At 37.1% G+C, this 23,794-nt stretch overlaps 1 protein-coding gene across 1 annotated transcript; it reads right to left on the bottom strand.

Annotated features, from left to right (window-relative positions):
- Positions 1 to 501: 501 nt before the first annotated feature.
- On the bottom strand, positions 502 to 16,827 carry LOC104219784 (2-isopropylmalate synthase A-like). Its single transcript, XM_070163581.1, has 12 exons — positions 16,587 to 16,827; positions 14,820 to 15,081; positions 14,512 to 14,725; positions 14,098 to 14,178; positions 13,636 to 13,728; positions 13,436 to 13,522; positions 13,243 to 13,343; positions 12,514 to 12,547; positions 12,340 to 12,429; positions 6,674 to 6,838; positions 5,975 to 6,120; positions 502 to 634 (listed from the first exon to the last, which is right to left on the bottom strand). The coding sequence occupies exons 1-12, from the start codon at positions 16,825 to 16,827 to the stop codon at positions 502 to 504; spliced, it is 1,647 nt and encodes a 548-aa protein (XP_070019682.1).
- Positions 16,828 to 23,794: the final 6,967 nt, after the last annotated feature.

The raw sequence follows: 23,794 nt of genomic DNA on the forward strand, positions 1-23,794 counted from the left end.
GGTACCTAGAGTGTTCAAGTTAGAGTTAACTTGAAGTTGTCGCAATAGTTAAGGCTGTGTGCCACAATGGGATTAGGGTTAATCCTTAGGTTTACAAAGAGTTTTTGTAAATTTTGTTTTGGCTCAGTGATTTTAGTGGAAATTTGGGAAAATCCTACTGAGTAGTAGGTTGTGGTTTTTCACCTTTTGAGCCAGGTGTTTTCCACGTAAAAATCTCTGTGTTCTTTATTTTCTGTATTTATTATTCCGCAAACAATAGTAGTTGGAACACCTAGAAAGATCAGGTCCTTCCATAGTTAAGTTAAGCGAAAATTGGGTACCACACAAATCACTCCCCTCTTGTGTGGTATTGACGCTTAAAATATCAACAAGTTTACATCTTATACAATATTTAAGCTTACATCTTAATAAACATCAGTAATGCATGCATGAATAGAGCATAAATTTATGATCATCGAGCACTAAGTAGCATTTAAGCTTTTGTTTCTGGAGCACACACCATCACTTATGTGATTGCGCACTGCCTTCAAGTTTGTTCACGAGACCTGTTTTTGTGTAACTGAATATTTTGTTCAATGCATCAACATAGGCTTGGACACTTGATACGACAATGTCCATATACGCTCCTGTTCCACTGGCAATATAGAAGAGACAACACATTTCAACATATATAATTAAAGGTCCTAAGTTCAAATCTCACCGCTACTCAAAATGTAGAATGATCCCCATGTAACAAAAATTAGGCTACGAGGTGAGTATACTGATATGGTATCCATCTCATTCAAATGATTTGGTAGCCAATTTTGTTGACTTGGTTTGGTTTGATAGCCAACCTTGTTGAATTAGTATAATTTGGTAGCCAATTTTATTGACTTGGTTTGGTTTGGTAGCCAACCTTGTTAAAATTGTGAAAAAGGTATGCAAATTGTCAAATATTGTAGGCTTTAGAGAGTGAGGTTTTGGCTATAAAAGGAGAGTTTTAACTCTCATTTCTATACACCAACAAAGAGAGAAAAGAGAGAGAGCAAGGTATTCCATAAACTATAAGAAAATAGTTTGTGAAGAAAAATAGAGTGTGATATTGTAGTGAGGTGAAAAAGCAAACAAGTGTTTATTTCTTTTGAGGGTTTAGTGGGCTTATGAGTATTTTTACTCGTTACTACACAGTGTAAAATTCCTCGATATAGTGATATCAGTTGCTCTTCTTGGCCGTGATTTTTCCCTTATTCAGAAGGGTTTCCACATAAAATCTTGGTGTCATTATTGATGTATTTATATTCTTGCTGATTTAACCATAACTTAGTGAACCGCGTTTATCACTAATACCGTGAATATTATTTTTACGGCGTTTATTCCCAACAAGTGGTATCAGAGCCAAGGTTCTGTCTGAGTATTCTCAGTGGTTGCTGCACAGTCTGAACTTCCACATCAGAAAAGAATTACTTTGGTCTCCTAACAAATAGTATTTATATTTGTGATAAACGATGGAAGCCAATACTAGTGGAATGATTACTTTATATGGCACAAATTATGCCATATGGAAGGGCAAAATGGAAGATTTGCTCTATGTCAAGAATTTTCATCAACCTGTCTTCACCACTATAAAGCCTGATAATAAATCAGATGAAGAGTGGAGTTTGTTACACAGGCAGGTTTGCGGATTTATTAGACAGTGGGTTGACGATAATATTTTGAACCATATTTCTGGGGAGATACATGCTCGGACCCTATGGGAGCACCTTTAAAGTTTGTATGCTCGAAAAACTGGAAATAACAAGATGTTTCTGATAAAGAAGATGTTGGGTTTAAAATACCATGATGGTTCCGCGATGACAAATCATCTGAATAATTTTCAGGGATCATGAATCAGTTATCTACTATGGGCATTAAATTTGATGAATAAATTCAAAGCCTGTTTCTACTAGGTTCCTTACCAGATTCTTGGGAAATTCTTAGAACTTCGTTATCAAATTCTGCTCCAGATGGTGTGATCTCTATGGATCTTTCCAAGAGCAGCCTTTTAAATAAAGAAATGAGAAGAAAATCTCAAGGTTCCTCCTCATCAAATGTCTTGGTGACTGACTCTAGGGGGAGAACCAAGAATCGAGGTTCTCAAAATAGAGAACATAATAGAAGCAAATCCAGAAGCAAACTTAAAGATATTGAGTGATATCATTACGGGAAGAAAGGGCACACAAAGAAGTTCTGCCGAATTTTGAAAAAGGAGAATAGAGACAAGGAAGAACAGAAAGAAGATGGCAATTGTATGGCCACCGTCACTATAGAAGATCTTGTTACTGTCCTTGATGCGAATCTGATAAATATTGCTTGGGATGAGTCAAGCTGGATTGTGGACAGTGGTGCCGCATCTCATGTGACATCAAGGAAGGAATTTCTCTCATCCTATACTCAGGGTGACTTTAGAACGTTTAGTATTGGTAATGAGAATGTATCTAGGGTGGTTGGTGTTGGAACGATTTGTTTGGAAACTAGTATTGGAACTAAACTATTTTTAAACAATGTAAAACATGCACCTGATGTTCGTTTGCACTTGATCTCTGTTGGTGTTTTGGATGATGAGGGATATGTCAGTACCAATGGTGCTGGAAAGTGGAAGCTCACTAAGGGTTCCATGATTGTGGCTCGTGGGGAAAAGCGTCGTGGTCTATACTGGACTACGGTCTCTACCTGTGTTGATATGGTGAATGTCGTTGAGAGCCATAACTCTTAAATATTATGGCATAAGAGGCTTAGCCACATTAGCAAGAAAGGACTAAATGTTCTGGCCAAGAAGAAATTGTTGTCAAATTTTGAAAGTGCAAAATTAGAAAAATATGAGCACTGCTTGGCTGGAAAACAAAAAAGAGTTTCTTTCCAGTCTCATCCTCCTTCAAGAAAGACAGAGTTGCTTGAGTTAGTGCATTCAGATTTATATGGTCCAATGAAGAAAAGGACTTTGGGTGGTGCACTTTATTTTGCTACATTTATTGTTGATTGTTCCAGGAAACTTTGGGTCTACATCTTGAAGACTAAAGACCAAGTGTTGGGTGTCTTCAAGTAGTTTCAAGCTTCAGTTGAAAGGAAAACTGGAAAGAAGTTGAAGTGTATTCGTACTGATAACGGTGGTGAATATTGTGGACCGTTTGACGAATACTGCAAACAACAGGGTATCAGACACCAGAAGACTTCTCCTAAGACTCCTCAGCTTAATGGTTTAGCAGAAATATGACCTTGATAGAAAGAGTCAGATGTTTGCTTTCTGAAGCAAAGTTGCCGAATTCCTTTTGGGGTGAGGCTTTGTTGACCGTCGCACATGTTACCCCTGCGGTTGCTTTGCAAAGTGATATTCCAAACAAAGTTTGGTATGGCAAGGATGACTTAAAAGTGTTTGGTTGCAAAGCTTTTGTACATGTGCCTAAAGATGAGAGGTCAAAATTAAATGCCAAGACAAGGTAGTGCATCTTCATTGGTTATGGCCTTGATGAGTTTGGTTATAGGCTATATGATCCAATTGAGAAGAAGGTTGTGAGAAGCCGTGATGTTATCTTCGTGGAGGATCAAACCATTGAAGATATTAACATAGCGGAGAAGCTAAAATCTCCAAGTTCTAAAGGTTTAGTTAATCTTGATCAAGTTCCTCATACAAATGCTGATGGCGTTGGTGGGCTCAATGATGATGGTGATGCCTAGAACCATATTCCAGATCAGCATATTGATGGTCATGGTGATAACAATGCTAATGTTGGTGAGGTAAATGCTCCTACTTATGAAGCTGTAGACGAGTTAGATATTCCACTCAGGAGGTCTTTTAGACCTCGTACTCCTTCCTCCCATTATTCACCCAATGAGTATGTATTACTCACTTATGAGGGAGAACCTGAATGTTATGCGAAGGCCATAGAGGATGAGCACAAGGATCAATGGATTGAAGGCATGCACGATGAGATGAAATCTCTGCATGAGAACCATACTTATGAGTTGGTGAAATTGCCTAAGGGCATGAGAGCTTTGAAAAACAAGTGGATGTTCAAAGTTAAAGCTGAAGAACATAGTTTGAAACCCAGATACAAAGCTAGATTGGTTGTCAAGGGATTTGGTCAAATGAAAGGTATTGACTTTGACGAAATATTTTCTCCTGTCGTGAAAATGTCCTCTATTCGGACAATTCTTGGTTTGACTGCTAGTCTTGATTTGGAGATTGAGAAGATGGATGTGAAGACTGTTTTTCTTCACGGTGACTTAGAAAAAGAGATATATATGGAATAACCTGAGGGCTTCAAGGGAAAGGGTAAGGAAAATCTTGTATGCAAACTTAAGAAGAGTCTATATGGATTGAAGCAAGCTCCCAGACATTAGTCTGATTTGGGGGAGCAAGGCTACAAGATGACTTCTTCAGATCGTTGTGGGTTTGTACAAAGATTGTTTGATGACGATTTTATCATCCTCTTGCTATATGTGGATGATATGTTGACCAAGGTGATACTAAGAGACAAGTTCGAGCTATGCAAAGAACTTGTCGACATGCACTCAGACTAGAAGACATTGCTACCTCCTCTAGATGAATGAGACTGGAGGGGGAGATTGATATGGTATCCATCTCATTCAAATGATTTGGTAGACAATTTTATTGACTTGGTTTGGTTTGGTTTGGTAGCCAACCTTGTTGAATTAGTATAATTTGGTAGCCAATTTTATTGACTTGGTTTGATTTGGTAGCCAACCTTGTTGAAATTGTGAAAAGGGTATGCAAATTGTCAAATATTGTAGGCTTTAGAGAGTAGGGTTTTGTCTATAAAAGGAGAGCTTTAGATCTCATTTCTACACACCAACAAAGAGAGAAAAGAGAGAGAGCAAGCAACAACAACAACAACAACCCAGTATAATCCCACTTAGTGGGGTCTGGGGAGGGTAGTGTGTACGCAGATCTTACCCCTACCCTGGGGTAGAGAGACTGTTTCCAAATAGACCCCCGGCATCATTCCCTCCAAGAACTTTCCACCTTGCTCTTGGGGAGACTCGAACTCACAACCTCTTGGTTGGAAGTGGAGGTTGCTTACCATCAGAGCAACCCCTCTTGTCACAAGGTATTCCATAAACTATAAGAAAATAGTTTGTGAAGAAAAATAGAGTGTGAGAGATATTGTAGTGAGGTGAAAAAGCAAAAGAGTGTTTATTTCTTTTGAGGGTGTAGTCTTAGGAGTATTTTTACTCGTTACTACACAGTGTAAAATTCCTCGCTATAGTGATATCAGTTGCTCTTCTTGGCCGTGGTTTTTCCCTTATTCAGAAGGGTTTCCACGTAAAATCTTGGTGTCATTATTGCTGTATTTCTATTCTTGCTAATTTAACCATAACTTAGTGTTCCGCGTTTATCACTAATACCGTAAATATTATTTTTACGGGGTTTATTCCGAACATATACGTGTTGAGGCATAAATATAATTAAAAATATACTTTATCTAACCGATGTGTATATTTCTTATATGATACTCCTTCCGTTTCCAATTAGATGAGGTACCTTTCTTTTTAGTCTATTTCAAAATAAATGACACATTTCTAAATTTAGAAATAATTCAACTTTAAACTCTTCATTTATCCATTTTACCATTAATGAGAAGCTTTTATAATTACACAAATGTCATAGCCCCGCAAAGCTTTTACCCTTAAGTTTTTAATACCACAAGTTTTAAAAATCTTCTTTTTCTTTTAAACGACGTGCCGAGTCAAACTAGATCATCTAAATTAAAACAGAGGGAGTACTTTTTTTCTCACAGGTTTGGCTCTAGATTCCCGTAGTACCATAGACTTTGAGAAGTATATATATATAACAGATAACACTTCATTCCTATATTATTTCGAAAAAATCGTTTTAATTCTTTTCTCTGTCATCTTCATATTCCCACATTATGCATGAAAGAATATTATTAAGGGAAATAAGGATAAAGGGAAACAGTACTTCCTGTATGTTTCATACCTAACTGTACGATTAACAGTTTGCCCGTTTGAAGTATTAAACGATGCATAGTCATCATCTCCACGAACTAACACTCTGGTTGAAGCTGTGGAATTTATACGTTCCGTGATTGCATTAACCGAATATTCAACGAGTGTTACAGGTACCTGCATAATGAGAAAGAAAACATTACTTACTTATAAAACAAAAGTTTCATAGATGTTTTTACCAAACAAAGCAACTATAGCTACAAAATTGCTAGCAGTAACTAAAGGATTTGGGTTATATTCACTGCTAACTGTTGGAATATTGCTATTCGGTTCGATCCATTCATAAAAGGTGCTAATTAGCCCGTTAACTTGCCATTCTCCTAAATTCTATTTAGTATAACATATAAATACACCATTATGGATATTAGAAGAAACGTGTTTTCCACCAAGATATTAGGATGTGAAGAAAGGGAGTTGGTGTGTATGGTGAGGAAATCTGACGATCGGTGAATTAAATCGTGGTTGCTGCAGATCCATTTCATCAAGGAGATATTTGCAAGTATCCTAAACTAATTACATTGAAATTACTACAGTACTTATCATTTAGTCTAAGTTACTTATAGAGTTACCTGCATGCACTTGTCGTGTAAGCGGTGTAAATATTTTTATACCTTCAGCGTATATAAAACTTAAATTATGTATCCTACTAGTAGTAGGACAAGATACAAACATTATGAGAGTTTTCAGTTTCATTAAAAACCTTAACAATGAGGTCCACTGCCTTGTAAGCTGCATCAACAGGTCCTGTACCAACAGAAGAGGCAGTGTGCTCTTGACCATCACTGTCAATAAGCTTAACATTTGCTGTAGAACGGCCAACACTTCCACAAGTAATCTGTACATTAAACAACAAATCATTTGAATTAAGTGAACATTAATTCCTTTTCAATACATGAAATAGTATTTACATGTACCTGTACATCTCCAAGTTGCCAGGAAACTTGAGGCTGGAAAACTTCATCTGACACTACAAGAAAAAGGCTCCAGCATTTAGTGGCGGACCGAAATACTGGTCGTTAATAGTATATGTATAGGGACTAGATTTTTCCCTCATCCCTAATTCTAGATTTTATTGTTTTAAGTAACGAAGGGACTGAATCTCGCCCCTAAAATGGTCAATTTCTAGTCCCTAATTCTCAAAACTGAGGCGGGAATAAAGGCGCCACATTAATTTACTTCTAAAATTTAATGAAAAAAGAAAGAAATACTAGAAACACCTTTTAACAAAAGGAAATAAAAATACTTCTTATCGTCATTTTAGGGACTAGGGTTTAGTCTCACATCACTCAAAAATTAACAATTCTTCTCTCAAATCCCTTGAGTCTAAAGGTTTCAGGCTGAGCAGGACGAAGACGGAATACCTCGCAAATTTGGGGCCGAGCCGACGGAAGCAGGAGTGGAAGTGAGGCTCGACTCTCAAGTCATCCCTAAGAGGGGTAGTTTCAGGTACCTTGGGTCAGTTATTCAGGGGACCGGGGAGATCGACGAGGATGTCACACATCGTATAGGGGTGGGGTGGATGAAGTGGAGGTTAGCAATGGGAGTCTTGTTTGACAAGAAAGTGCCACAGTTACTAAAAGGTAAGTTTTATAGAGCAGTGGTTAGGTTTGCTATGTTGTATGGGACCGAGTGTTAGCCGGTTAAAAATTCACACATCTAGAAGATGAAAGTAGCAGAGATGAGGGTGCTGAGGTGGATGTGCGGGCATACAAGGATGGACAATTAGGAATGAAGATATTCGAGAGAAGGTGGGCGTGGCCCCCATGGAGGACAAGATGCGGGAAGCAAGACTCAGATGGTTCGGGCACATTCGGAGGAGGAGCACTGATGCACCAGTGAGGAGGTGTGAGCGACTAGCTGTGGTGGGCACGAGGAGAGGTAGAGGGAGACCTAAGAAGTATTGGGGGAGGTGATCAGGCAGGACATGACACGACTTAGGATTTCTGAGGACATGGCCCTTGACAGAGAATTGTGGAGGTCGAGCATTAAGGTTGTAGGTTAGGGGGAAGTTTGTGAATATTACTACAGCGCACTAGAGGGAGACTAGCTATTTAGGAGTTAAGACTTAGGATGCTACTGATCAGCTACTGATGCAGGGCTATATCTGTTGGATATTAGTATACCTTACATCCGTTTCGTATTTCCTATATTTCTTATATTGTTGTTATTTTGTTATTTTATCTTATGTATTTTATGTTATTTACTATGAGTATTGATAGTACTAATATACTGTCTCTTGTTGCTCTCTTGAGCCGAGGGTCTCCTGGAAACAGCCGCTCTGCCCCTCGGGGTAGGGGTAAGGTCTGCGTACATATTACCCTCCCCAAACCCCATTTGTGAGATTATACTGGGGATGTTGTTGTTGTTGTTGTTCTCTCAAATCCATCTCTCTTTGTTTTGATAACCTATTCTAGTTTTTCCTTGCAATGTGCTCTTGATTTCTTCGCTCAAAGTGACGAGTACTGCCGTCAAAATGTTCTTCACTACTTCTCACCAGGTCATAACTATTCGGGTTCACGAATATTTAATTTTGGTGAGTTGAGTTTCTATTTTTCACCATAAACTATAGCTAAATCTGTCATATTTTGGTTCTTTCATTCACTCCTAATCGACGTCGTACTCCTTCATTCAGTAATTGGGGTTTTGTGATTCCGTCCTTGTCTATTAGGTCACTCCTGTTACTGTTTGTCCGAGATTCCATAGGTGGTGACTTTTGCCTCATGTTCCAGTTTTCTGAAGAAATAAAACTTACAAGCAGAGTTTACAACCATCTCTACACTATTTACTTGAATTGAGGGCTTTAGATCCCCTTTGAACCTGCTCTATTGTGTTGGGATATATTACTCGAGTGCTTAGCTCGTACGAGTTTTGCTCGATTGATTCCATATCTAATAGACCAAAGCTATTATATTACATCAAAAAGCATTTGTAGAAGCCCATTTGTGTTTGATTACACAGCTCATCGACTCCTTTTTACGCCTCAAAGGTATTGTGTTTTTCCCTCATACTTTTGCCATAAGTAAGTCGTTAGGTGTGCAATTTATGATTTTTAGTGTATGCTATATGACTTGTTTATGGTGTTGAATGACTACCTGATTCCCAAAAAATGATGTTAATAAATTCCTTTCTTATGTGCCAACAAAATCATGCTTAGTGTAAAGTTTTAGAAATACTTTAAAGCCTCTGTTTGATAAGCTTGTTGCGCTAGAGATCCTTCATTTAGGAATTTCTTTGCCTAACTACTGAATCCTACATTTGAGGATACTGTTTAAAGGTCTTTATTTTTAACTTTGACTGTCTATTGATAAAAGGAACTATATGTTGACTCTGTTAAGGAAGTTTTATATTATTTAGTGTGATGTGCCACGAAAAAAATTAAAATTATGCTTGTATCATATTTGTATAAGTTTAACACTTTAGCTACATGCTCTTGGTCCTTGTCTAGATCCACTTTCTAAGTATTACAAATATGCAATTTATTGAATTAATCTTTGTTTAATAATATTAAGTTTGAGGAACCGAGTAGGCATTAAAAGCGATTTCCATGGCTTTATGCTTTTTAGTGACAAGATGAATAAGTTATCCACATATTTCATAATCTATTTTACTGCGACATGCTCAGTGTTTGTGTCATGGTAACAAAGCATGTTTCAAATTTATATGGCCAGATGATCTGGTAGCACGTCTAAGATTTGTTTTCTTCTCTTATGTGTACTTGTCTGCTCTCACCTATTTGTATGAAAATATGATAATTATGTAAACAATATGCTCTTACTTTATAAACAGTTCAAAGTGGCAAATGATGTATGTATTCCTTGATCTGTCACCTTTAAACATGCTCTTTTTTGACTCAAGGAATTTAGAAGTCTTCATAAATAATTTGAAAGATTCTAGTACAAACAAGAAACATGATTTTCTGTGTCTTTAACTCTTGTTTGATTAAGAAGATTGTGATATTCTTAGCAGCTAATTTAGCTAGAAAATTATTTTTTCTCATTTTTTTGGATCTTGACAGAGTGTTCATGTTGATCTATTGAATGTTGCAAAAGTCGTTATTCAATATAGCATAGGACTGTGTGTTTTCAAATACTCAACTTGCTGCCTCTGTTTTATCTAATTGAATTTTCATAATAGACTTAGGTGTTTGTAGATTTCAGGCTTTTGGCTCTCTTGTATTTGTAAAAAGAATGGCCATATTTTCACTCATTTTACTTTTTTCATTAAAGTCTTAGTCATACCACATCTTTTGTTCTTTATGTAATATTGATAAAATCAGTTATGTACTTTAGTTTTACTGTCAGCATTTGATGAATCTGTTAGAGTACGATATTAGGTTTTTTCTAATTCTTTTTCGTTAGAGTATGAAGAGAACGCATGGCCCTAAAACACATTTAGTGCATTATTGATGTTGGATTGAGTGCTTAATAATTTGTATAGACTTATTTTGTTGATAAAACATAATCTTGCACTTTGAATAGATGTGAGAGGCTAGTTAGGGGGAGTATCCAAAAAATTCGAAAAGGAAAATAATAAGTTAGGTGAATCAGTTATATTTAAACGTAACCACATCCTGTTAAAAACTATATTGATGACTTCTTGACTGGTCTGTTGAATGCAAAATGGCATTATGTGTGCTTCTTCGGTGAGAGATGCATGTTCCCATATTTAGAGAAAATGTAAGAAGCATGCTTAAAGTATAGGTAATCATTGTTTAGCTTGATTGACTTTGATTGAAACTTGTACTTTTCATGAAAAGAATGTAAGGACAGTAGGTATTATATTCTACATGTATAATGTTTACCTATACTTTCTATGTTTTACAAAATTCACTTCAAGTATTTGTTTTACCTTTGTTCAAATTTGAATTTTTTTGGGCGAGTGGCTAAATCTCTGTTATGTTAAAAGTAAAATTACTTAACCAATGATTTGTAGATATTTATACTTTATTCTTAAGAGCATTTGTTTTATATATTTTACAGGATTTCCAGATGTGAGTTTACAAGTCTAAGATGCGGGTTCATAGGCTCCATACGAGCATACGAGTAGATAAGTTTGGACTGTTAGAATCTTTTTTTATATTATTTGGCAGGTCGCAACTATTTTATTAAAAGATTGTGTAAACAGTTACATGAATTTGTATAACATTGCCATACTCTGCAACTAATGGAATGCGAATCCATTTCTTTGTAATGAAATACAAAATGCGTATGAAAGGAGATGTTATCGACAATGTCTATATGCATTTGATTTCCTTAAATTGTATAATTTATAGGACAAGAGATGATTATATATTCATTTTAAGAGTTTTTTGGACAATAGAAATAGTCACTGGTACTCTTGTCCTTACAAATATTTAACGACCAGATTTTTGGCCCTTAAAGATCTTCTAGGATAGAACCTGGTTAGTGATCTTGTTTAGGGACCAGAAAGTATGGTCCTTAAGGCCTTTTTAAGGACCAGAATTCTGTCAGCCGTTAAATCGTTTTAGGGACCAGTCAGCATATCTCGTCGCAATTGACTTTTAGCGGCGGAGCCTTTAGCAACGGGTGGCGACCAAGTTTTGCTGGTCGCTATTGACTTTTTAGGATCAGATTTCAACTTCTAGGGACCATTTTCCTCGTCGCTAATAATGATTTTTCTTGTAGTGCGATACAAGTGCTCTCAAGTCATCATCTGTAATTTTCTGAAAGATAGATAGATGTAGGGAAGATAAATAGGCGAACATTCATATTCACTATACCAACATGTGTATTGCACCCAATTTTAATTCGCCAGGTAAGCTTCACCAAAGAACTGGAAAACCTATACGGTTAATTTCACATATAAATATGGTGACTGAAACTTTACTCACTATAACAACAAAGTTAATTATAAAACTACTTTTATCACAATGAAGTAACCTAATTTTATCCACTATCACAGTAAAATCACAAAAATCTACCCATTATTAGACCAGTAAAATCACCTTGAATATGGATAGGTTTTGCCACTAGCTAATGCGTTAAGTTTAGTGATTTTTCTACTATTATGAATACTACGTAAAATAGCAGTTACTTTAATTTAACAAAAAACAATTTTCTGAGTTTACTACTATGTGGTGGTGTTTGGATTTGTAGAGTCAACAAGTTTTTTTTTAATTTACTTGATTTTTTCATATATCTTTTAAATATTTCTAATTGTTAGTTCAGTTACTTTAATGTGACAAAGAAATTATACTTTTTTGTTATAGTGGATAAAATTAGTAATTATGCTTGAAATAACGAAAAAAAAATGGACAAACACAAGGAACAAAAAGGTGCAATCACAAATTTGACCATTGCGCTATGAAAAATATACCAGCAACGTAATCACCTTTTTCCTCTCAGCCAGTGACTTGAATCGATGAAAGAGGTCATCAAGTTCTTTGCCGTCAAAGTCATATCCAAACTGTAACAAAATAAAATGATTTTATCCACGTTCATTACTATAACAATATTAGTAATATATCGTACTATAGGTTAAGTATCTTACCTCAACCATTTTGGCTTTCAATGCATGGCGGCCACTACATAAAAAATTCATCATGTTACAAAATTCCTTACATTTGGCCTAATGTAAATGAGAAAAAGGGAGAGTAGGGGACGATGTGCAATTATTGTAAATCATAGGGGATATCAGTACTAGAGTATGAGCTTTAAAGTGTTTGAAATATGTGACAATGTCATATAAAAATATCTAAAAATTTAAAGTGTTAGAGATAGATACGTTAGTCTGACCAAATTAAACAAGTGAAAGTAGGAGATTGTAGATGATCGGAAGCAGAGGGAAGGAAGCCAAGAAAACATAGCCATTGGGTCTTTCTATACTGTATAAGAATAGAGAATTTCATTATTAGAGGCATTAAAAATATCTAGTTTTAGTTCACTTGTATTTTATAATGTAAATGGAGTATACCTTACAGTATGGATAGTTGGACATATTTGATTGAAGACTATATTCGATTCGTACAACAAAATATAAAGGGATCGGAGTATACCTTCTTTTTTTTTAATCCATTGGAGTATATACCTTACAGTATGGCTAGTTAGACATATTTGATTTAAGACTATTCGATTCGTATGTATATGTTGACACCAAATTAGTAGGACTATGGAATTATTTTGACTCATCCAAAAGCATGGGGAAAAGACCAAAGTTGAGCAATAATCTTTATCAAACCGTCAATATGACAAAACGATCACTCTGAAAATCAAATCATACCTTAGTTTCCCCAGACTAATACCGTATTCATTAGCACGACGATATCCAACATCTTCAAGAGATACAAACTCATATGTATCTCTGTTCTTTAACACTCCATCCTAAACCACATTTAAAAAAGAAAAAGGAACAATGAAAAAAAAGGATCTAGTATATGTAGAAGTAAAACTTTTAGAGAAGAATAACGCAAAACCTGATGGATGCCACTCTCATGAGAAAATGCATTAGCTCCAACAATGGCCTTATGTGGCTGCAGCTTTAACCCACTGTACTCTTCTACCTGCATATATAACAACAATTAGTCAACATAAAGGCACAAAAGAATAAGCAGCTTTAAAACTAGTAAAATATATCTCTAGCTAGCAGATTAAGATGAGAGTAGGAATACAGTACCATTTTGCTCGTCATGAATATATGCTTTGTATTAATCCCAGTATAGATACCACCTAGTACTTGCTCTCCACGATATTTTAAGGCCATTACAATCTATTTCAGTACAGGGAAAAGGTTAAATGCTAAACAAATCGAAATCGACGCCATGACCAAGCAAATAAATACTAAGAATTTATATTGTAGGGGTCTATGCCAACCTATTATAATCTCAATGCAGCTTAATTTAAACCCAATAAAAAAAGGACCAGACAAATAAGTGCCAAAATTGTTAGAGTTTAGATTCACTTTTACTTTTTGCCATTACACTCTTGACCTAATTCCATCTTCATAAAGTTCTTTAAATATTTTCTTACGAAGTTTTGTCGATGAAATTCTAAAGATACCTCAAGGAAAAATGTGTAATAATGGGAAAAGAACATTATGGAGATTTTTTTTTTCGTAAAAAATTAAACCCTCACGCACCTCCTCCAGAGAAGCATTTCCAGCTCTTTCACCAATTCCATTGATGGTAACATCTACTAGTCTTGCGCCAGCACAAATTCCCTAAAATTGAACACACTTCAATATTATAACTTAAGCTGGTACTCCCTCCGTTCCAATTTATGTGAATTTATATGATTGGACATGGAGTTTAAGAAAAAATGAAAGACTTTTGGAATTTGTGGTCCTAAACATGTCAAAAAGGTCCCAGAGTATTTGTGTGGTTATAAAAGCTTCTCATTAGGGGTAGAATTGTAAGTTTAAGCTAAATTGTTACCAAATTTAGAAAGGGGTCATTCTTTTTAGAACGGACCAAAAAAGAAATAGGTTCACATAAACTGGAACCGGGTATTACATGTAACTAGTATTTAGTCACTTAAGAAATTGAACACATACAGCTAAGGTGTTGGCACTAGCAAGACCAAGATCGTTGTGACAGTGTGTTGAAATGTTTACATCTTGTATTCCTGGGGTATTGGCTTTTATATCAGATATCAGTTGTGCATATTCGCTCGGCAAATTGCATCCTACTGTATCAGGGAGGCCAATCACTGTTGCACCAGCTTTTATAACTTCTCCGTTAATATGATAAAGGAACTCTCTATCAGATCTGACACGAATAAACAAGAAACATAAATCAATCTTTCGAAAAACTACAAATATGCAAATATTTTTGTAGAAATTAAAGTGTAAAAATTGCGAACCTTGAAGCATCTTCGGTGCTAAATCGAACATCCTCAAATAGGGTTTTCGCATAAGCCACCATACTCCTAGCTGTCTCCAAAGTTTCTTCTCTACTCATCTTTAACTTGTACTTCATATGTATATCACTCGTCGCAATAAACATATGAAGCATTGGTTTCTTTGCATATTTCAAAGCCTCCCAAGCTCTTTCAATATCCTTCTTACTAGACCTAGCTAAGCCACAAATCATCGGCACGTATCCTTCTTCGTCTACATTATTACCTGTTCGGACATAGTATATAATTACAACAATAATGTTTTAAGCGGCAATACCACACAAGAGTGGTGATTTGTGTGGTATCCACTTTTCGATCTAGAAGAACCAGGTTCTTCTAGGTATTTTAACTACTACTGTTTGCAGAATTAAAAGTACATAAAATAAAGAACACGGAGATTTTTACGTGGAAAACACCCGGCTCAAAAGATGAAAAAACTACGACCTACTACTCAGTAAGATTTTCCCCAACACTTCACTAAATCACTGAGCCAAAACGGCATTTACAAAACTCTTTGTAAACTTAAGGATTACCTCTACTCCCGTTGTAGCAACCAGCCTCTAACTATTGCAACAACTTCAAGTTAGCCTATAACTTGAACTCTCAAAGTACCTAATACAATTGCTTCTATGAAAGTTGGAAAGGTACAACATTAAACCACCTACTACAATTGAACTAGAATAAGAAAAAACACAATAGAACTGGTTCTTCTATCTCGTTCAAGTAGCTTCAGGAGTGCACACTCAAATCTCACATAAACTGCTTGCAAAACCGCCTTGCTCTTTTGCTTTCAATTTAGTTTGACTTCTGTGTATGTGCAATCCCTGTAAAAGAGATCAATCACTGTCATTTAATAGGTTAGTAATCAGAGTTTGATTGGGATTCAATTTCTGATCTTCTATCGTAGTTGAGTCCTTGACGATATCAAACTCTAACACTTTCTTTATCCGGATTGTGTTCTCTTCAGATAAGGAGACTTTCTCCCCTTATCCAATATGCAACCTTTTCGATCAGATCAGGAGATATTGCTGCTTGATCAGTGGGACTTATCTCCTTCACGTGCATCTCACATGTATAGGTTGATCATGGTTGTGCTTCACATGATGGATCTGGTCCATGACTGAGTTCATTTGTCAATCTTCAAAACTTCACCTGTTCTTGGGCCAACAAATTTTTCCTTTTTGATGATGACAAACTCTGCATTTTTTACTGATTAAAAAACCGGTAAGAACTCAGCTTAACCATCAACACTAGACTTAGAAAATTTACTTCTCATCAAGGACCAGGTTAATTAGGTTATAAATATCACTTATTCAGAATAATGGGTAAAGTACAATATCTTCCCCCTTTTGGCATCATCAAAAAGTTGCATACTTAATGTGAATCCCAGATTTTAAAAAGTACTCATGGCCACTAGGGCAACTGCAAGTGAAAACATGGTACAATTATCAATAATCAACAAACATATTTAAACTATTAAGGTCAGAATCATCATAGAACAAGAGAAACAGTTGTTGTCATTGATCATGATATGTTACCATTAATAGTCCATAAAAAGAAATAAAAGCTTTCAAAACATGAGCAAAACAGAAAAATCCCTAATCTGGGTCACTGGGGTTCACTGGGGTTACTAGACAGGTTCAGAAGACAAGTACTAGGAGACCTAAGGCTTGGAGGAACTAGAGGGTTGAGTCTGGAGAAGGTTTAGCATATTCTGAAGGAGTCCATCACTCTTCTCCTTTTCTTTTGCTAGCTCAGTTCTAAGGTCATCCCTCTCAGTTTCCAATTCAGCCACACGAGCCTTAAGCCTAGCAATTTCAGCATCCTTAGTTCTACATTCCTGAACTAAAGCCCTAACCTTGTTGTTGATGGGTGTCTTCAGAGATGAACCAGGTTTAACTAGGATGGCATTGACTGGATAGTCACAAGCCAGAAGAGTCTTAATGCCAAAATGTTCCTTGCTTGATGCCATTTCCCATTTCTTCAAAGGCACGTTCAGCCTGTCTAGAACAGTGGTCAGTGTGAAGCCATATGGAGTAGCATGAGCCTTGGAGTCATTGATGACCCTGTCTAGCAATTGTACAATGAGAGTAGGCTAGTTGATCTGCTTTCCTCTCCCAAGGAACTCAATAAGAAATAGGTCCATGTAATTTGCAGTATGTCTTCTCTCTTGTCTGGACAGTAGGCACTTGTTGACAAACTCAAACACAACCTTGTGCTCAGCCCTCATCTCACTTTTCTGCACAGCTCTGGCTTTATTCACATCCTCTGAATCACAGAACCTCTTGGCGATCTCAAGAGCAGTAGGTAGGGAGTCCAGGCATGGCCACCTTTGCCTAGTGTAGTTATCAAACCCTTCAGAGGGTATATCCAGAATTTCTCCCAGTTTCGCAGTATCAAATTGCACTAGGACTCCATTCACCAAGCTACTGACAACCCCATCCTTAACATTAACATTTGCCATGAACTCAATTAGTTCATTTCTGGCTAGTTTCCCATCCATCTGAAGGACCATGTCCTTCCAACCTTGAGCAATTAAAGAGTCAACCAACCTCATCATCCCTGGTTCCACCAGGTCCTTCAACAATCTACCTCTCAAAAAATTTCTTCTGCCAAAAAACTTGTCTTGTTCCTTCTCAGATTCCTCTTCTTTTTCTTCTCCACTCCACTCTTCATCATCTGAAACTTTTGCTTGTTTAGCTTTCACTACAGATCTTACCCTCTTGGCAAGTGAGGGTGCAGCAGACACAGGTACAGAAGAAGACTTCTTGGAAGAAGTTTTGGACTTTTTATGTTTGGGTGTAGGAACCTCCACTGTTGTACCCCTTTCTTGATGGACCAGTTCCATCTCCTCTTCCTCTACAACCTCAAAGGATTCTGCAACCTTTCCCTTTCCCTTCTCCATTTTCCTTTTCTTTCTTTCTTCTAGAGCCTTTTGTAAGTCAGCTTCACTTTGTTTTACCCTGCTTCTTGTGGCTCTTCCCTTAGGCATTGAAGAGGCAGTAGGTTTTGGGGATGAAGTTTTTCTTTTCTTGGATGGCTTGGGAATATTTGAGGCTTTTGGTGCGGTAGCTTTGCGTTTCTTTGGGTCATAACTTGTCCCAATATTTCTCAGTAGATCAGCTAGGGTCTCTTCAGTAGATGAAACGGGTTCATCTCTCCTTTTGCTCAGATGAACCAACCCCTCAGTAGCCTCCCTAGACCCACTTCCCCCTGACTTCATGCAACTCTCTTCTAACCTTTCTTGTGCAGCCCCACATATAGCAAGAATTGCTCCCTTCCCATTTCCCCTCTCTTCATCACATGCACCCTCTCTCTCTTTTTCTTTTTCAGACTTCTTCTTACCTCCACTCCTACTCGTCTCAACCAACTTAACATCCCTAATGGGTCCAACCAGAACAAACCTAGTTTCAAAGTTTTCAACAACAGATGAACTTACCTGAGTAGGGAATTCTTGAGTCTTCTTAGAGTCAGAAGACCCATGTCCTTCCCCCTCAGTCGCAGATTGAAAGGATTCAGACTCAGAACTGGAATCAAAATTTGGAGCTGGGTTATCTTTCACTTGGCTAGCTTTCAACCTTTCATTTAAAACCTTTCTCAGAGCCCCAGATGCTACAATTTTTCGAGCCAACATTTTTTGCCTTCGAAACCTAGGTTTTGGGGATTCACTAGGATGAGTAGATGAGGATGAATTTGAGGTGATGGTAGTGGAGGAGAACCAGGATGATCTTGTGGGTTAGACATTTTTGTTCGTTTCTTGATTTAATTTGGGAATTTTGGAGAAGAGAGCAATTAGAGTTGAAGAAGAGAATTTTTGACGATTTTAGAATAATGAAGAAGATTAGAGATGTGGTGTGTATTTAAAGATAATTAGACATTAATTCAGTAACGGCAGCTTTCAGGGGTCAAATAGAAGTCTAATCAAATTGTAATTCCAGACTTTTAATGATTATTTGGCTTCCCTAGATATTAGGCAAAAATCACAGTTTTATAGTTCTGAATGGACGAAACTGGATCAATGCTTCAACGGACAGTATTTTCTAGGAATTTGGCAAGTATAGGACTTCTGATCATAATTGAATTGTTAATCTTTCTAATTGTGCAAAGTATTGAAACCATACCTAAGCTTTAATATGAACTCATATTGATGAACCAGGTTCTTCATTTATAATTCTCTTGAACATGCCTCAAATGCCATAATAGAAAAAACTTTGTAAGAGATCAGTGAGTCATATATACACATGTCACAAGAGTATAATAATTAAAGTATGAGACTGAGTAAGAATTAATCTAGATATTTACACAAAGTTAGAATTCCTAAACAAAAATTATTATTTTTTCAATTTTTTTTTTGTTTTCTGAGCTGGACCTATTACGTATTCTTAATCATCCCTAATTTCAACCTGTTCCTCTCAAAGTTTTCTCTACTCAGTTCTTTAGTGAAAATGTCAGCAATTTGTTTATCAGTAGCACAGAATTCTATGGAGATCAGACCTTTCTCATAGTTGTCTCTTAAGAAATGGTGTCTAACTTCTATGTGCTTAGTCCTTTTATGATGAACATGGTTCTTTATCACACTTATAGCACTAGTGTTATCACAGAATATAGGAATGCAACCTACTTCTATACCAAAATCTACTAGTTGCTATTTGATCCATAGCAATTGAGCACAACAAGAAGCAGCAGCAACATATTCAGCTTCAGTAGTTGACAAGGCCACGAAATTTTGCTTTTTAGTAGCCCATGACACAAGACATGAACCAAGGAAGTGTGCCATACCTGAGGTGCTCTTCCTATCTACTAGAACACCTGCATAATCAGCATCAGCATATCCTACTAAATTGAAATTTCTACCTTTGGGATACCAAAGACACAAATCAGTGGTGCCTTTTAAGTATCATAGCATCCTTTTAACAATAGTCAGGTGAGACTCTTTAGAATTTGCCTGAAAGCGAGCACAAATCCCTACACTGAAAATAATGTCAGGTCTGCTAGCAGTAAGATACAAGAGTGAACCAATCATACCCCTATACAACTTTGGATCAACTGATGAACCAGGTTCATCAATATATAATTTAGTGGCAGTTGCAATGGGTGTGTCTATTTCTTTAGATTCTTCCATTTTAAACTTTTTGATTAGCTCTTTTGCATACTTCTGTTGATGGATCATGGTTCCATTTGGACTTTGTTTGATCTGTAAGCCTAAGAAGAAGTTAAGCTCACCTATCATGCGCATTTCAAACTCACTCCCCATTAATTTTGCAAAGTCCTTACTTAGCTTATCAGTAATGGCCCCAAAGATTATGTCATAAACATATATTTGTACAATAAGGAGATCCTTACCTTTTTCCCTCAAGAATAAGTTACTATCAATTTTACCTCTTTTGTAACCATGCTCCGGCAGGAATTTGAACAATCATTCATACCATGCTCTTGGGGCCTGCTTGAGTCTATAGAGAGCCTTGTCTAACTTGTACACATGCTCAGAATATTCCTTGCTCTCAAACCCTGGAGGTTGTTTCACAAACACTTCTTCTTTCAGGTAGCCATTCAGAAAGGCACTTTTGACATCCATTTGATAAAAAGTGAATTCCATGTGTGTTGTAAAGGCTATGAGGAGTCTGATTGCCTCTAGTCTTGCAACTGGAGCAAAGGTCTCATCATAGTTTATGCCCTCCTCTTAGCTATAATCTTGGACCCCAGTCTTGCCTTGTTTCTTGTAACTGTTCATCTTCATCGAGTTTGTTTCTGAAGACCCACTTTGTACCAATGACTGATCTGTCCTTGGGTCTTGGAACTAGATGCCAAACTTGACTTCTCTCAAACTGATTGAGTTCATCTTGCATTGCAATCACCCAATCTACATCCTGCTAAGTCTCAACAATATTTTTAGGCTCAATAAGAGATAAAAAGGCATCAAAAGCACACAGATTCTTTAATTGTGATCTAGTTTTGACTCCAGATGTTGGATCAGTGATAATGTTCTCAATAGGATGAGAACTTTGATACTTGTGAGGTTTCACAACCAACTGGTTTCTGCTAGATGTTTCTCCCATGTTCTGTTGTTGAGGAACAAGGTCATGAACAAGTTCTTTTAGGGGATTTATTTCAATTCCTCCTTGATTAGTTCCCCCTATCAGGTTGCCCTAGATGGAAGAACCTGTTCCATCACATGTTCCTTATTTTGGTGCCGCTTTGACTTGTGCTGAGGCTTCAGTCAGATCCTTTACCAATCTAATGGCTTCATCTTCGTGTTCCCAGGTAAATCTAGAATAGTCATCAACAAGTACCATTACATACTTCTTTCCACCTCTGCTCATGGTTCTCATTGGACCACATAGATCCATATGGACCAGTTCCAATGACTTGGTTGTGCTTACTATTTTCTTGCTTTTGAAGGATGATCTTACATGTTTCCCCCTTGCACAAGCCTCACAAACTTTGTCTTCCTTGAACTTGATATTAGGTAACCCTATAACCATGTCCTTATAGACCAATTTGTTTAGCTGATTTAGACTGGCATGACCAAGTCTTTTGTGCCACAGGAGGGGATCATTATCCAGCACACTTAGGCAGGTTAGTTCATTTTCTAAGAGAGTGGACAAATCTACAATGTAAATTGTTAACTCTTTTTCCCTGCAAAATAATCTTGTCAGTGGTAAGATTAATCACAAAGAATTTAGTAGAGGTGAATACTACAAGGTTATCTCTGTCATATAGTTGTGACACACTGATAAGGCTGTATTTCAAGCCATCTATCAAGTAGATATTCTCAATGGAGTGAGAGTCTGTCTTACCTACCTTTCCAACCCCAATGATCTCACCTTTCTTCCCATTTTCAAAGGAGATATTGACTCCCTTTAAGTCCTTAAGTGAAAGGAACTGGTTCTTGCTTTCAGTCATATGTTTTGAGCAGCCACTATCCATGTACCATATTTGGTTGTTTCCCTTCACTTGGACCTGCAAAAAGAAATCAGAGGTTAGTCTTAGGAACCCAAACTAGTTTGGGTCCCTTTCTATGGGCAAAGGGATAAATCAGATTCCTTAGCCCACCTAGGCATCCTATTTTTTTATTCAACAAAGGTTTTGTTCTTTTGACTGGCCTTTTCTTTTGCATTACATTCATTTTTGTAATGGTCAGTCTTGCCATAATGTGTGCAAATTTTGTTTTCATGAAGAGTGAGGTACTTGCCTTTAGGATCCCACTTAGGTGCTTGACTTCCATAACCAGGTCCTCTTTTGTTGCTACTATGATGTTCGTGTAGCCAGGAGAGTGCGTCAGAAGCCTTGTTCCATTTGCAAGTTTTGTCTATTCATGTTTTACCTTCCCTAGATCTTCTTTTAGTACTCTTATTTGATCATCTTTCCTGTATATCTCATCCTTCATTTTTCCTAAGTTTTCTTCTAGGGTGAGATGAGTGTGATCAGCTATCTTCTTTCCTATTCCTAGTTTCAATTTTAAGTTCTAGGACACTAGTGTCAAGTTCAAGAACTTAGTTCTTCAACTCAGTATTTTCACTTTCACTCTCATTAGCCCTAGACTCTAGATTTTTGCACTTGTCTTTTAGGATCATACATTCCGTAGACATCTCTTCCTTTTCATTGTTAATTATCTCAAACTCATCAATGAAATCCTGCAATAGCTCAGACAACCTTTCTTTAGACAGGAATTTAATATTGTCTTTGAGATGAAGAATACTTACCTCTTGTTCATCATCTGATTCTCCTATGGCCATAAGAGCTTGTTCATCTCCAGCTTCATCTTCTGATTCCTCATCTGATGTTTCTCCACATACAGCAACTGTAGCCTTTGTTGATCCTTTGTTCCTTTTTGGTTGAACCTGTTCTTTCTTCTGCTCCTTCGTTCAACTCTTTCCTTCTTCCACTCAATTTTTCATTAAGGGCAGTTCTTGATCATGTGATCAGTCTTACCACACTTGTAGCAGCCCTCATTGGTCTGTTTCTTAGGAGCTCTTGGTTTGTTGAAGGTTGTACCTCTTGAAGAACTCTTTCCTCTGATCAAGTAATTTTTGAAATTTCTAATGATCATAGCCATTTCATCATCCTCCAGATCTGAACCTTCAGCAATTCTGAGAGCCAGACTTCTTTCCTTCTTGGGTGCATCCATTTTCATGGTCTTCCTTCTCAGTTCTTAGGTAGTAAGATTTCCTATTAGTTCATCCAGCTTGAGGGTAGCAATGTTCTTTAATTCCTGAATAGCAGTGATTTTGCTTTCCCAAGAGACTGGCAGAACCCTGGTCAAAATCTTCTCAACTTTGTCTTCTTCGAGAATAATCCTTCCAAGAGATTTAAGTTCATTTGTCAGTGTGGTGAACCTTGTATACATCTTTTGGATGGTTTCTCCTTCCTTCATGGTGAAGTTCTCATACTGGGAGTACAACAGTGTTCCTCTGGACCTCTTTACTTGAGGTGTTCCTTCATGAGCTACTTGCAGAGTGTCCCAGATTTCTTTAGCAGTATTACAACTTTGAATTCTATTGTATTCATCTGGACCTAGTCCACACACAAGCCATTTCTTGGCCTTGGCATTTTTCTCCCACTTCTTCAGGTCTTCAGCAGTGCAGTCAGCCCTTGTCTTAGGCACATCCACTCCTTCAGCATTCTTCTTTCTAGTTGCTAGAGGACCATCAGTGACTATGTCCCAGAACTCATAGTTTTCTCCTACGATGTGATCCCTCATCCTTCTCTTCCACCAAGAATAGTATTGACCATTGAAAAGTAGATGCCTAGCAGTGGATTGCCCTTCCCAGGTCCCAGGTGGTGCACTCATGTTGATCTTTTCCTAAGGTGTTAGATTCTTCAAGGATAACCTGCTCCGATACCAATTGATGTTTTAAGCGTCAATACCACACAAGAGAGGGGTGATTTGTATGGTATCCAATTTTTTATCTAGAAGAACCAGGTTCTTCTAGGTGTTC

The sequence above is a fragment of the Nicotiana sylvestris genome, chromosome 12 (genome assembly GCF_000393655.2).
Source record: "Nicotiana sylvestris chromosome 12, ASM39365v2, whole genome shotgun sequence".
In the NCBI taxonomy this organism is placed as follows: domain Eukaryota; kingdom Viridiplantae; phylum Streptophyta; class Magnoliopsida; order Solanales; family Solanaceae; genus Nicotiana; species Nicotiana sylvestris.

Bases quoted from the DNA above. Each gene is read 5' to 3' on its own strand.
- LOC104219784 (XM_070163581.1), bottom strand. From the start codon at position 16,827: ATGGCATCAAGCAAGGAACATTTTGGCATTAAGACTCTTCTGGCTTGT. The intron at 15,082-16,586 runs GTGATGGACTCC...ATGTCCGAACAG, and splicing joins AGCAAAAGAAAAGGAGAAGA to GTAATAATGTAGACGAAGAA. The intron at 14,179-14,511 runs GTATGTGTTCAA...GTTCAATTTTAG, and splicing joins CTAGTGCCAACACCTTAGCT to GGAATTTGTGCTGGCGCAAG.